Source organism: Gossypium arboreum, chromosome 3 (genome assembly GCF_025698485.1).
Source record: "Gossypium arboreum isolate Shixiya-1 chromosome 3, ASM2569848v2, whole genome shotgun sequence".
NCBI lineage: Eukaryota > Viridiplantae > Streptophyta > Magnoliopsida > Malvales > Malvaceae > Gossypium > Gossypium arboreum.
Genome location: NC_069072.1, coordinates 31221498 through 31234653, shown reverse-complemented (window position 1 = coordinate 31234653; position 13156 = coordinate 31221498). Strand labels below are relative to the sequence as shown.

General features: G+C 31.7%; 1 protein-coding gene across 15 annotated transcripts; it reads left to right on the top strand.

The window, feature by feature from the left end:
- The first annotated feature begins 5721 nt into the window (after window positions 1-5721).
- Window positions 5722-13060, top strand: LOC108460530 (putative BPI/LBP family protein At1g04970). 15 transcript variants are annotated; one of them, XR_008280033.1, is made up of 9 exons: window positions 5730-6143; window positions 7023-7083; window positions 10549-10661; window positions 11015-11295; window positions 11373-11423; window positions 11531-11610; window positions 12059-12100; window positions 12225-12300; window positions 12800-13060. XR_008280033.1 is itself a non-coding variant. In XM_053025641.1 (5 exons), exons 1-3 carry the CDS (start codon window positions 5967-5969, stop codon window positions 11370-11372), a joined length of 567 nt encoding a protein of 188 aa, XP_052881601.1. In that variant the 5' UTR covers window positions 5724-5966; the 3' UTR covers window positions 11373-11423; window positions 11531-11610; window positions 12059-12101. The 15 variants fall into 15 exon arrangements, 2 of the variants coding, with proteins under 2 accessions (XP_052881602.1, XP_052881601.1); XR_008280026.1 differs by having other exon boundaries at window positions 5734-6143; window positions 11015-11423; XR_008280030.1 differs by lacking the exon at window positions 7023-7083 and having other exon boundaries at window positions 5736-6143.
- Window positions 13061-13156: the final 96 nt, after the last annotated feature.

Genomic DNA, 13156 nt, shown 5'->3' with positions numbered 1-13156 from the left:
ATCACATCAATGACTAAGTACAAGGGCTATTTGGTAATTTTCTCTTCTCCTTAATTTCCAACTCATTCTTGATCTAAAATAATAATTCCATTCAATTCACAAATTCTAATAGAAAAATAAATTCATTTTATGCAATTAAGTCATTTTTGACATTTTTACAAAATTGCCTCCAACATTTTACTTTTATACAATTTAGTCCCTAAACCCAAAACACGTAAATTAACCATTTTATTCAATTAATCTCATTCCAAAATTTAGAATAATTAATTTAGCTTATAACCAATAATAATGAAAATTTACAAAATTACCCTCAAAGTTTACCCTTTGTGCAATTTAGCCCCTAAACTCGAAACTTGCAATTTCATCATTTTTAATTAAAATTCATGCTAACCAATTTTTACCTAATTTCATAACAGCCCATATTTATCATTAATTTGTAATATTTTCCTTTAGTTTTATCATTTTCATAAATAAGTCCCTAAACTTGAAAATCATCAAATATTACTTAACAAAATACTTATATTTAACAACCAAGCTTAAAATTCTACCATAAACTTTCAAGAACATCACAAATTCATCAATGACACATTCCATAACATTCGAAAATTTTACAAATTGACCCCCGGACTAGCTAGATTAAGCTAATACGAGCCTAAAAACATAAAAATCATTAAAAACGGGATCAAAACACTTGCCATGCATCAAAATCAATTTGGCCAAATGTGTTTCTCCCCAGAAATGGAAGAATCGGTTTTGCTTTGAGAAAATAAGAAGATGATAGCATTTTTGGGCATTTGGTTTCTTTTAAATTTTTATTTGAATTATAAATTTATAATTTTTCCATTGTAAAATTAATCAAATTTCAAGCACTTAATTACCCACAACCATCCACTAATAATACAAGTGGTATAATTGCAATATAAAACCTCCCTCATTTAATACTTAATCCATATAATCATTGCAATTCAATAGTGACTAGGTTTTACACCTTTTACGATTTAATTCGTTTTATTTAATTAACTATCTAAACATTAAAATTTCTTAATGAAACTTTAATACAACCTTAATATCACTCCATAAATATTTAATAAACTATTTACAGCTCGATTTATAGAAACGAGGTCTTAATATCTTATTTTCTAAAACCACTTGACTTTAGGGACATACCACTTGAACCGAAATATTCATTCAAATAACATAAATTATCAATTCAAAATTTATTTTAATACCATATGTAACTCATAAATATTAAATAATAACATTACGAACTTACTCATTGGATTTGTGCCCCGAAACCACTGTTTCTGACACCACTGATAAATAGGCTGTTACAAAAACCTAGAGTAACTAAAGCCTATTTATAGGTTGAAATCCGCAGCATTTATGAGTAGAATATCCCTAGGTTAATCAAATTTTAAGTGGGAAACTAAAACAAAATTTAACTAGAGAAGAAAGCCGAGAAACTTGAGGAGCACATCGTGACATGGCGTTTGGTTGTTCAATTTCAAATGAATCCTTCATCTCAAACTTAGAGTCAAGTATGATTTTAAGTCGTTTAATTTCAAATGGATCCTTAGCCACAATCAACATATCATCAACATAAAGAAGCAAATATATGAATGAACCATCATCAGTACATTGTAAATATACACAACTATCTTACTTGCTTCGTGAAAAACCAATATTTAACATGAAAAAGTCGAACTTGTTGTACCACTGCCGAGGAGACTACTTTAGATCGTACAACGATTTTTGAAAAAGGCAAACATGGTCTTTCTTACCTTCAGTTCTGAAGTCTTCCGGTTGTTGCATGTGTCTGTCCTCCTCAATGTTAACATGAAGGAAAGTAGTATTCACATCTAACTGTTCTAACTCAAGATTGTTTGATGCAACAAGAGCTAAAACTGCTTGAATGGATGCATGTTCTACAGTGGTAGAGAAAACATCATAAAAATAAACTCTCTTTACTTGATTGTAGCCTTTTTGTGACCAATCTTGCCTTGTATCTAGTTTTGTTTGGACCAAAACCTTCCTTCTTCTTAAACACACATTTGCAATTAACTATTTTCTTATTGATAGGTGGTTTTACTAACAGCCAAGTCTAGTTCTTTTGAAGCGATTCCATCTCTTTTTCCATATAAATGAGCCATTTTTTAAAATTGGAAGTCTAAACTACCTCCGAATAGTATGAAGGGTCAATCGAATTGATGCTCTCTGCAATACTTAGAGCATATGCCACTAAGTTTCCTTTACAATATTTCTGTGGTGGTCAGATTTCTCGTCTTTTCCTGTCACGAGCCAACTTATAATTAATTAATTGAGATGGTGAGGGTACTTGAAAGTTAGATGAAGTCTCAACCTTATCCGAAATAGCTTCAGCTTCACAAGAACTAGAATTTCATCGCGTTGTCGCGACGTTGTGTGTTTGCTCGTCGGGATGACGACCCTATTCGCCATAACATTGCAACGTGGCTTTTTAAGTCATCACGATGTCACGCCTTGTTTCTTCTTTCGACTCTATCTTGCTTGAGACACTCTGATTTGTTGTGTCTTTAAAAATAAATGACCTTTTTCCAAACGAATCATGGTTGTTTCATCGAATTTAACATATATACTAATAATAGTTTTGCTGGTTTCTAGACAACATAGTTTAAAACCTTTCGTATCGGATGAGTAACCCAGATAAATGCACATTATGTCCCTTGAATCGAGTTTTTCCTGGCTAACTTTAGCATAAGCAAGACAACCAAAAATTCTAATATTAGAATAATTTAGAGGATTACCTAACCATATCTCTTATGAAACTTTACCGTTCATTGCTAGATGTGGGGATTGGTTTACCAAATAGCTTGCCAAATTTACGGCTTCAACCCAAAACTCCCTCCCTAAACCTACGTTTGAAAGCATGCAACTCGCTTTTTCCAATAAGTTTTTGTTCATTCTTTCTACAACTCCATTATGTTGCTGAGTACCTACAACAATACGATGTCTCTCTCTATCACTTCCTCTTTGCAATAGTCATTAAACTTGGATGATCAAATCCATTGTTCGTTCTCAACCACTTCATAGACTTCCCGGTCTATTTTTCTAAAGTTTTCTATTGCTTAAAGATTCCGAAAACTTTATTTTTCTATTTCAGGAAATAAACTCAAACTTTTCTAGAATGGTCAATAATAAAAGTTACGAAATATTTATTACCTCCTTTTGAGATGTCAAGAGTCGAAACCCATAAATCAAAATGGACATAGTTAAGAGTCTATTTTGTTCTATGCACTGTTGAATTGAAACTTACTCACGTTTACTTCCCGTAAGATTAGTGTTCGTATAAACCTAACTTACTAATTCCAGTGTCTCTAAGAAGACCTTTTTTATAAAATGTTGACATACTTTCTTGCTTATATGAGTGAGTTACATGTGCCAAAGTTTGATTGAATCAAAATTTGTAGAGAAAGAATCACGTCGCATCGTCGCAAAATCAGTTTGGTTTTCATCGGACGTAGCAACAGTTCCTGCTCTTTTTTAGTATTTGTAGTTGCACTAGTAACCATTGACCCTTTCAAAACGCATAGGTTGCCCTTTTTTCTATCATTTCATTACAATGCAAGTTGTACGAGAAACATTTAAGCTATTTGACTCAATAATTATCCTACAACTGTTAGAATCCAAAATTCCCAATGAGATAAGATTTTTCTTTAAGTCAGGTACATACTTGATATCTGACAATGTCCAGATTATTCCGTCGTGCATCATGACTTGTAGTGTTCCGATGTCGGTTATCTTACATGGAGAATTATTCTCCATCAGCACTACTTCACCTTCAATTGAATTGTATGTGGAGAACCAGTTATTGTTAAGACACATATGATAGGAGCACCCTGAATCTAGGATCCATTTGAAAGTAAGCTTGGAGCTTTCACTCGTCGACATTAACAAGAAATCGTCACATCTATCCTTGGCTATACTAACATCAATAAATTCGGCTTTCTGCTTATCTTTTTGTCATTTTTGGCATCCCTTTTAATCTTATTTTGAAGTTTGTAACATTTTGACTTGATGTGGCCCTTCTTCTTGCAATAGTTACATTCTGTCTCGATTTCTGGATTTGGATCTCGCCCTAGACCTATTTCGATATGGGTTTTCTAATTGTTTTCTTCACCTTGCAACTAGAACTAAGGCTTGCCCATCTGACATTTTGTTTGGGCCTAACTCATTGTTGAGTTTATCCTTACTCAATAGATTCCCCTTCACGTCCTTAAATGAGATATGATCTCTCCCAAAAATCAGAGTTTCTTTGAAAGTTTTATAAAAAGAGGGCAAAAAACATAACAATAACAAAACTTGATCTTTGTTACTAATCTCTGTTTCAAGATTCTTCAGGTCATTTAGAAGGGTAACAAACTCACTAATATGAGCTCTAATAGACTCACCTTCGGCCATTCTGAACGTGTAGAGACGTTGTTTTAACACTAACCTGTTGGCCAATGATTTCGTTATATACAAGGCTTTCAGTTTCTTCTATAACGTATATATTTTTTTCTCCTTCAAAACCTCCTGTAACACATTATTTGTTAGACATAATTGAATTATAGATAGGACTTTTTTATCTAACCTATCTTATTCTGATTGATCCATGTCTGCGGGCTTATTCTCTGTAACAATCCTTTCAAGATCACTCTGAATTAGTATTGCTGACATACGAACTTGCCACAGACTGAAATTTGTGATACCGTCAAACTTATCAATATCGAACCTTGATGCTGCCATCTTTGAACGAGTTAAATGCGGAAATCTAACTAGCTTTAATATCAGTTTGTAGGGAATTAGCCCGTGTATGCAATGAATAAGAAAAATAGCTAAGAGATTGAAAAGATCAACACACAAATTTAACGTGGAAAAACTTCTCTAAAGAGGATAAAAAACTACGGGTAAAAGCGGATTTTACTATAATAATTGAATAGTACCAGAGGAGAGAATTAAAATAAAATCTGAAACACCAAAAGAAAAATCCTTCAAAAAAAAGAATTCTCTCAATATAAATATTTTTGTTGTTGTGTATCTAAAACCTATAGTAACTAAGGCCTATTTATAGGTTGAAATTCGAAGCATTTATAACTAAAATATCCTTAGGTTAATCATAGTTTAAGTGGGAAGCTAAAATAGAGTTTAAATGAGCGAAGAAAGCCGAGAAACTTGAGGAGCATGTCGCCATGTCGTGATGTGACGTTTGATCGTCGGAACGAGGGTTTTCTTCTCGTCGTGATGTTAGCTGCTCGTTAGGACGAAAAGCTTCTTCTTCTTGCGACGTCCCGCACTATTTTGGTCGAAATGTGATGCATACTTCCACACTGATTTTTATTCCGTTAAAATTATGATAACTTTATCATAAATAATCTACAAAAAATATATATTTAATTTTTACATTCAACAGATTCATAATAATCAATTGATTTAATTTCATTTTCAAACTTAAATTATTTAATTAATAATAATTTAAAATTATAATTATTTCTCAAATTATTTCCATAATTAATGAGAAAAACACATTTGTTTTCAAATATTTTCCATTTCTTTAACTTTATCATTTCTATCGAAGAGTAGAATAATTTTTCATCTACCCCATAATGTTTCATGAATAAATAGTTTATGAGTGAATTTTTTTTTCTTATTTTGGTAACGAATCAAAATTTGATTATTGGTTAATTAACAAGGTTGTTAAAACCAAGATCTGATAAGGTCAAAAGAAAAAAAAATCAAGATCCGATGGATATTATAAATTTGAGTGACATTTAACGGGTTGAAAGAAAAGAGTGAGAGGGTTGGAAGCAAGTCTAAACCTCAAAGGTGTTGAAATGGAATACATGGCTTCTCCAGAGAGTATATAATTATAATGTGATTGTAGGACCACCCAAATCAAGATAGAAGAAAAAGCAAATCCTGAAATTGAAACTGGAAAAAAAAATCAGCAAATGGCTCGCATCGCTTCAAACCCTCTTTCTGTTCCCAGATTTAGGCCTTACTTTCAAGTTTCTGACACCGCCCTCCTCTTCAAATCTCCTTCCCTTCCTCCTTATAGAACTCCCAAGTTTCAATCCATCATCTGTCATACAAATCCACTTCCCACCCAAACACAATCCTCCGACGAGGTAACTCTCTACTCTTTCTTTATGTCTCTGCTTTTATTTTTGCATAATCTTCATTTCTATAAAAGGGTTGCTGTTAATTTTTCCTGAGAGCAATTACGATGAGCATAATTTTAATCTACTTCTGCCTTGAAGGGTTGTTCTAGTATTAGAATAAGATAATCTCTTAATTTCCATAATTTAAGCAAACTAAATGTAAGTATGAATGAATGAAAATCAAGGTGCCATAATCTAGTGAACATTTTGTAGGTTTTGCTAACAGGCTTTTTCATAGCTCTTTTTAAGGTGCTGTGACTGTAAAAACTTCTTTTTTGTGCACTAAACAAAGTAATTGATGTTTAATCTATAATACTCAATTCGTTGAATGAGAATATTTCTTTTAATGGTAGCTTCTACTAATTTCCTTAGGGAACTCATAAGCAAATCCATTCATTTAACTGCTAGATTGAAATTTATGTAAAACTTATCATTGGCATAGCTAATTGTTTTTTTTTTCAATATAAATGGGGTTATCATGAGTGTGTGGATAGATTTAAATTTGGTTTAATTGAACAGGAGATACCTAATTTGATTTAAGTACGTAGATCGATGGGTATCTAAATTTTTATTCCATTACATATTAATATTAAATAAAATACAAAAATACATTCTTCCACCTTGACCATTAGTTCTGATAAAATAGTTTGAACTCTAGAAGATGGAGGGAGAGGGAGAGGGAGGGGGATGGTAGGGGATGGATTTTTTTAAAATATTAATATAATAATTATTATTTATTATTAATATAAATATTAATATAAGATTATTTTTTAATTATATTTTAATGGAATGATGATGTGGCAAAATTTGATTGCCTGACATTTTTTTTAACGGCATTAACGACAGGTACCAACTTCAATAACGGAATCAAAGTTTAGGTACCTAGATTAATCAAAAAATGGTTTAGGTACCTAACTCAAACAAATCCAATAGTTTATGTACCTCTTTTTCATTAAAGCCTTTATATTTATGTTGAGTATTGTTGGCTCTGAAAATTTTCTCCTTTTCTCTCTTATGCTGGCATGGTCGGGCTATGTTTTACTTTAATGCTTGATAAGTGAGAGAATCTAATTGAACCCATCTGTAAAGTCCAAGCGAGTTTGCACATACTAGATAATGTTTTCGGTTCATGGTATGCTCTTGGATGGGTCTGCATTAATGCATGCTTCTGTGGTCAGTGTTAAAACTTATGGTACTTAGACTCGATTGTGAGAGTCGGATATAAGTATGTTCAACATTTTCTATGTTTTTTCATATATTTGGAAGGTCTTTTGAGTGTCATATCCCTATTCCCATGTTTGAATATGTGTTGGATATAGATTTTAGACACGATTACTCCGAAAAAAATAAACAGTCAAAAGTAACATGGGCTAAAACCACATGCTGCAAGCCCAGCTTAAAAATGTCTTGGGGCCTCTTGTATTCTCACTTAATACATTATATTTCTTCGTTTATTAATACCATACTTCTGCTCTAGCATCATCTTCTTCTTGGATCAGAGAAAGGTACTTACTGAGCCTGATTCAGTATGGTAGTACCAGCGAAGCTACAACTTCCTCTGTTGGAGGAGGATTTTCCGAATTTCCAAACAAAAATATAAATAGGCGAATAGTAATAGGTTCTACCCTTGCAGCGGTGGGACTTTTCATGTCATCGCGATTAGATTTTGGTGTTTCTCTGAAGGACTTATCTGCTCACTACAGCAAAACAGGTTTTTAGAGGTGTTTGAATGAAAAACGCCACTAAAGAATGAGCATTAGCGGCGCTTTTTAAAAACGCTGCTAAAGATTGAGTATTAGCGGCGCTTTTTTAAAAATGCTGCTATATGTAGACCTTTAGCAGTAGTTTTTAAAAAACCCGCTAACGCCGCAAAAAAACCAAGCTTTTAGTGGCTTTAGCGGCGTTTTTTAAAAACGACGCTATATGTACATCTTTAACGGCCCTTTTTAGAAAACGCTACTAATGCTTGATCTTAAAAAACGCCGCAAAAGAATTTTGCAAAACGCCGTCGTTTTGTATTGAGCTTTTAGTGGCTTTAGCGGCGCTTTTTAAAAACGTCGCTAAAGATCGAGTATTAGCGGTGGTTTTTTAAGAAACGCCGCTATAAGTACACTTTTAAATTTATATGTTAAATATTTTCTTATATAATTGTGAAAGAGATAGTATTAATTTTAAAATATTGAATTAATTATCATTATAGTTTAGGGTTTACGGTATTTGGTTAAGGGTTTAATGTTTATGAGTTACTATTTTAAGGTTTATGGATTATGGGTTTAGGAATTATGGTTTAAGGGTGGTTTAATGGTTGGGGTTTAACGTTTAGATGTTAGGGGTTAAGGGTTTATGGTTCAGGATTTATGTTTTAAGATTTATGGTTTAGGGTTTAGAGATTAAAGTTTAGGGTTTAGATTAATTAGTGTTTTTTAATTTAATTTATATGATAAATATTTTCTTATATAATTGTAAAAGAGATAATATTAATTTAAAAATATTGAATCAATTATCATTATAGTTTAAGGTTTACGATTTAGGGTATATGGTTAAAGGTTTAAGGTTTATGAATTACTATTTTAAGGTTTATGGATTATGGTTTAAGGGTTGTGATTTAAGGTTTAAGGGTTAGGGTTTAGGGTTAATAGTTTATGTTTTAGGATTTTAGGGTTTAGAATTTAGGGATTAGGGGTTTAAGGTTTAGATTAATTAGTATTTTTTAATTTATATATTAAATAATTTCTTATATAATTGTAAAGATATAATATTAATTTTAATATCTTAAAATTATGATTATAGTTTAAATTATTTAAGAGATGATAGATAAACTTTATATATATTAAATGGTTTAAGATTTATGGTTTTCTTGATATTTATTAAATGATAAAATTTTTACAACCAATTAATACTTTTATTTTCAAAAATATTTAATTTAAACCATTTAATATATTTAAATATTAAATTTAAAAATATTGATAACAAATAAAAATAAAATACAAAAATAAAATGAAATATAAAATAAAGATTAGTGGCGTTTTTATGAAAAACACAGGCAGAGACATGCAACAGCGGCGTTCTTTTGCAAAAAATAGTCGATAAAAAATATGGCACCGTTTTATCCCCAAATTTCCCCCTGAAACCCCTAATTTAAACACCTCCGCCGCTTTTGCTACTTTCCAATTTTCCCAGGTAAATAGTTCTCTTTTAAAAATCTTGAATTCTTCTTGCATTCCTGTGCTCCACTGATCTGAAACTGTCATGCTCTTTCTTTTTCATTGACCCATTGCATTATTCCACTTCACTTTGTTCTAAATTTTCAGATTTCCATCTAGGCTTTTATCTTCCCCTGTTTTTATTTTTTGGGTTTTTGTTGTAATAAGTTTCAATCTGCAGCCATGGGAAAATAAAAAAAAGGCCCCCAAATTTGTTGGCATGAAGAAAATAGTCACTCAAAAAGCTATTAAACAGCAAGTGTTTTTTCCCCGTTTTCCTAATCCTCTTTTTTAAAATAAAAAATAAAAAAAATATTTTCCTTCTCTTTAATTTACTTTGGTTGATATAATTTTCAGGTAGTTGTTTCTTTAATTTTCAGGTAGTTGTTGCTTTTCTTTCTCTGTTTGATTATCGAGAAATTACTTTTTTTTCCTCTCTGTAAACAAACGGGATTTTGGATTTAAGATTTGTTTTTCTTATTTTTTTATGTAGAGTCTATACTCTATTAGATCTGTATTTAATTATTAGATTCTGTTTTCTCCTTCTTCTTTTTCTTAAGTTGAATACGAAGTGGAAGTATTCTTACAAAACATGGATAGACACTATTTCTGACCAAGGAACTACCACTGTTGAGGTATGGGATAACAGTTGGGAACTTTGAAAGAACAAAGTAATTGATACTGTTGATTTGGTTCTATATTGGCTTTCACATTTCATTTTTGTTTAAATATTCATGAGTACAGAGATATAATCTTTCAAAGGTGAAAAAACTTTTGAAAAATTTAACATATTCCCATAGTTGTTTCAGTTTAGTTAAGCTCGAAAAGAAGGTTCTGCTTGAATAATTTATAATTTGTATGTTTTAACCTGTCCATGTTATAGTATTTTGAAGTTTTATAGTTGGGAAATTTACATAGTTTTTTCATGGTTATTTGAGATGCCATAGCCCATTATTAAGCCCCTCTTTATATGGCACTGGTTTTGGTTCATATCATCTTGCATCAAAGAACCTTGTGCTTATCCATTATGCTAACCTTTGCCTTGTCATAGTTTGATATTTATCAAATAATAAGTATATTAAAAGAACCAGTAACAAACTAACGTCTATTTAAAATTTTGATTGTTAGGATGGTTTGTAGACGTGATGTTTATATTTGCTGGTTCATAGGTTCTAGGCATGGTGGTGTGGCTTAAAGCGGCTGTTATAAACGAAGAAGGAACTCAAGCTATTTTTATCAGACTATGAATGTCATCTGAAAGATATCTCCATAAATGTAGATGGTGGAGCTTCTTGGCTTTATCAAGGATATGCTATCGTTGCCTATTCAGACAACTATGCCAATCCAACTCTTCATTTTTATTGAAGCATCCACGTCCAACATATGTTCAAACATAAGAATGGGGATATGATCCTTCAAGGACCCTCCAAATACATAGAATCAATCATTATTCTGTCATTAAACCATAGGGTTTTTTATAACTTGTTAATAGTATTCTACAAAACTAAATTATGCTTCAGTTAAAAATCACATACATGAATCTTTTAGGTTTACCATCTTGTTCTTTAGGTTCTGCTTGAGATACTTATCTTTCCTGTTATGGTACTTATTGTATTTATTCAACTTATTATCCAGGATCATTGATGCTTTCCGAGGGAAAATCATGTCTGAAGTTGAAGATACGATTATCAAGAAGATCAAAGAGGGAATAATAAAGCTTGACTCATTGTTGCAGTCGCTTCCAAAACAACTGCAAGTTAATAGTATTGTTGCATTGAATGTGACTTTCATGGATGACCCTTTGTTTACTAATTCTTCCGTAGAGCTTGAAATTAATGGTTTATTCAACAGAGCAGATGAAATTTCAGTTTCAAACTATTACAGTAAAAGAGCACGGAATTTCCTTTCTTGCAATGGTTTCTGCTTGGATTGTGCTATTTCTTTTGTCTCTTGGCATTTGTTGTGTTTAACAGTTTCTTATGATGTTCTGTAGGTTTTATCTGCCCTTAACTGTACAGATTTGTATTGATGACATAAGTAGCAGGTAAAGCATAAGTTACTGGTTTATTGAAGTTGAGAACTTAAGGCTTCTCTTTTTGCTTGTAGTGCATTTCTTGAATTAATGCTGAGTGTATGATATGTATTTGTCAGGCATGGTTATTGTTCCTTTACACTGGTTTGGCTATGCGAGAGAACGTATTGCGAGCAAATGGAAGTGATATTCGTCCATGGTGATTGCATCCCTTTTTTTTTTCAAATGTTTTCTGAAAGCAAACTTGTACATGTTTATACTAACAAATTACACTTTTTTTCTTTTTTTAATTCCAAACAACTTAGAGACTAACTTGAAATCATTCAAATTTAAAAATTTGGACGCACTGATAGATGTAGGATACTGTTGAGTACTCTAGTTTTGCAGAAACCCCATGGAGGATATAGCCAAGAGTCTCTTACGGTCTGATAATTTAAAAATTTGAAGACACCAAATTTGGTTTCATTTTTGGAGAGTCAAGTCCCTGCTTGCCTTTAAATTTGCCCCTCTAGTTAAATTTTTTTAATAAACTCAAAATTCGAATATCAAATCTTACTTTTGTACGAGAAGTTATGCATGCATGTATATAATTTTGCTTATAATTCTGCAGCAACATAACTTGGTTGTTGATAATGTTTAACTCGCAGAACCAGCTTATGGTTGAATCAATTTCTGAGCTTCAGAAAAAGGTATGCCATGGTTTCTCTTATAATGTATATCTATGTGAATACTAATAAGGCTTGGAATTTTTTCTAGTAGTATTGCTTTGCAGTTATCTGTAATATATCTATGCGGTTTGTTTTATCTTTGTAGGGCAATGAGATTGAATGAAAGTGATCTTTTAAGAGAGTACACTGGACAACGATATGAAATTGAGATGCCCATGACGGTGATAAACCATTTAACTGTTCTTTGATTCTCTAGCTATACATGAAATCGCTGCTTATGAGTATTTTATAGAATAACTATGAGGTGGTTGTAAAGTTGCTTTATTTCGATAGCCATGGATTAGTTCACTTTGTACATGTGTTTTGATGTATATGCCCTGGTTTTTGTGAAAACCATAGTCCAAAGTATCCACTTAATAATTGAATTAACTGGAAATGATGAGGTTTATGTCAACTTAGCAAGATCATAGTTCCTGTTGTAAGAATTGCCTTGATCACTTGAATCTTATATAATATTAGTATGTGGAGTTTTGTTAGTAATATCTTTGATTAAATATTAAGACTATACCTTTCCTTGATGTTCTGAGAAAAAAAAGTGTGAAGAATAGAGACCATTGCGCATGTCATAGGCATTGAAGCATGTTTGGTACTTTGGTGTTGGGTAATCTGTATGTTTTGGTTCCCTATTAATCTCCTTTACTGTTTAAACTTGTGATGCAGTCTTGGGTGGGTAAAATACCAGAGTATCCTCATCCAGTGGCATCTTCCATATCCAGCAGAGTGATGGTAGAGCTTGGAATGGTAACTGCTGTAATTACTGCCGCAGCAGTTCTTGTTGTAGGGTTTCTAGCAGCTGCTGCATTTGCTGTCACCAGTTTTAAATTTAAATGTATTAAATTACATATTGAATCAATGTTTATGTATTAAACTTAAATTCATTAATTTTATATTTAGTTTTAAAGTTAAAATTTTAATAGAAAATTTAATTTAATTAATATTTTTTATTTATCCTTAAAAGTATATAGTTTAAAGTTTAAATTTCAAAATTAAACATAATATAATATTTATCATAGAAAT

Excerpts from the sequence above, each read along its gene's own strand:
- LOC108460530 (XM_053025641.1), top strand. The coding sequence starts at position 5,967 with ATGGCTCGCATCGCTTCAAACCCTCTTTCTGTTCCCAGATTTAGGCCT. Across the intron at positions 6,144-7,022 it reads AAACACAATCCTCCGACGAG|GTACCAACTTCAATAACGGA; the intron begins GTAACTCTCTAC and ends CATTAACGACAG. Across the intron at positions 7,055-11,014 it reads ATAACGGAATCAAAGTTTAG|GATCATTGATGCTTTCCGAG; the intron begins GTACCTAGATTA and ends CTTATTATCCAG.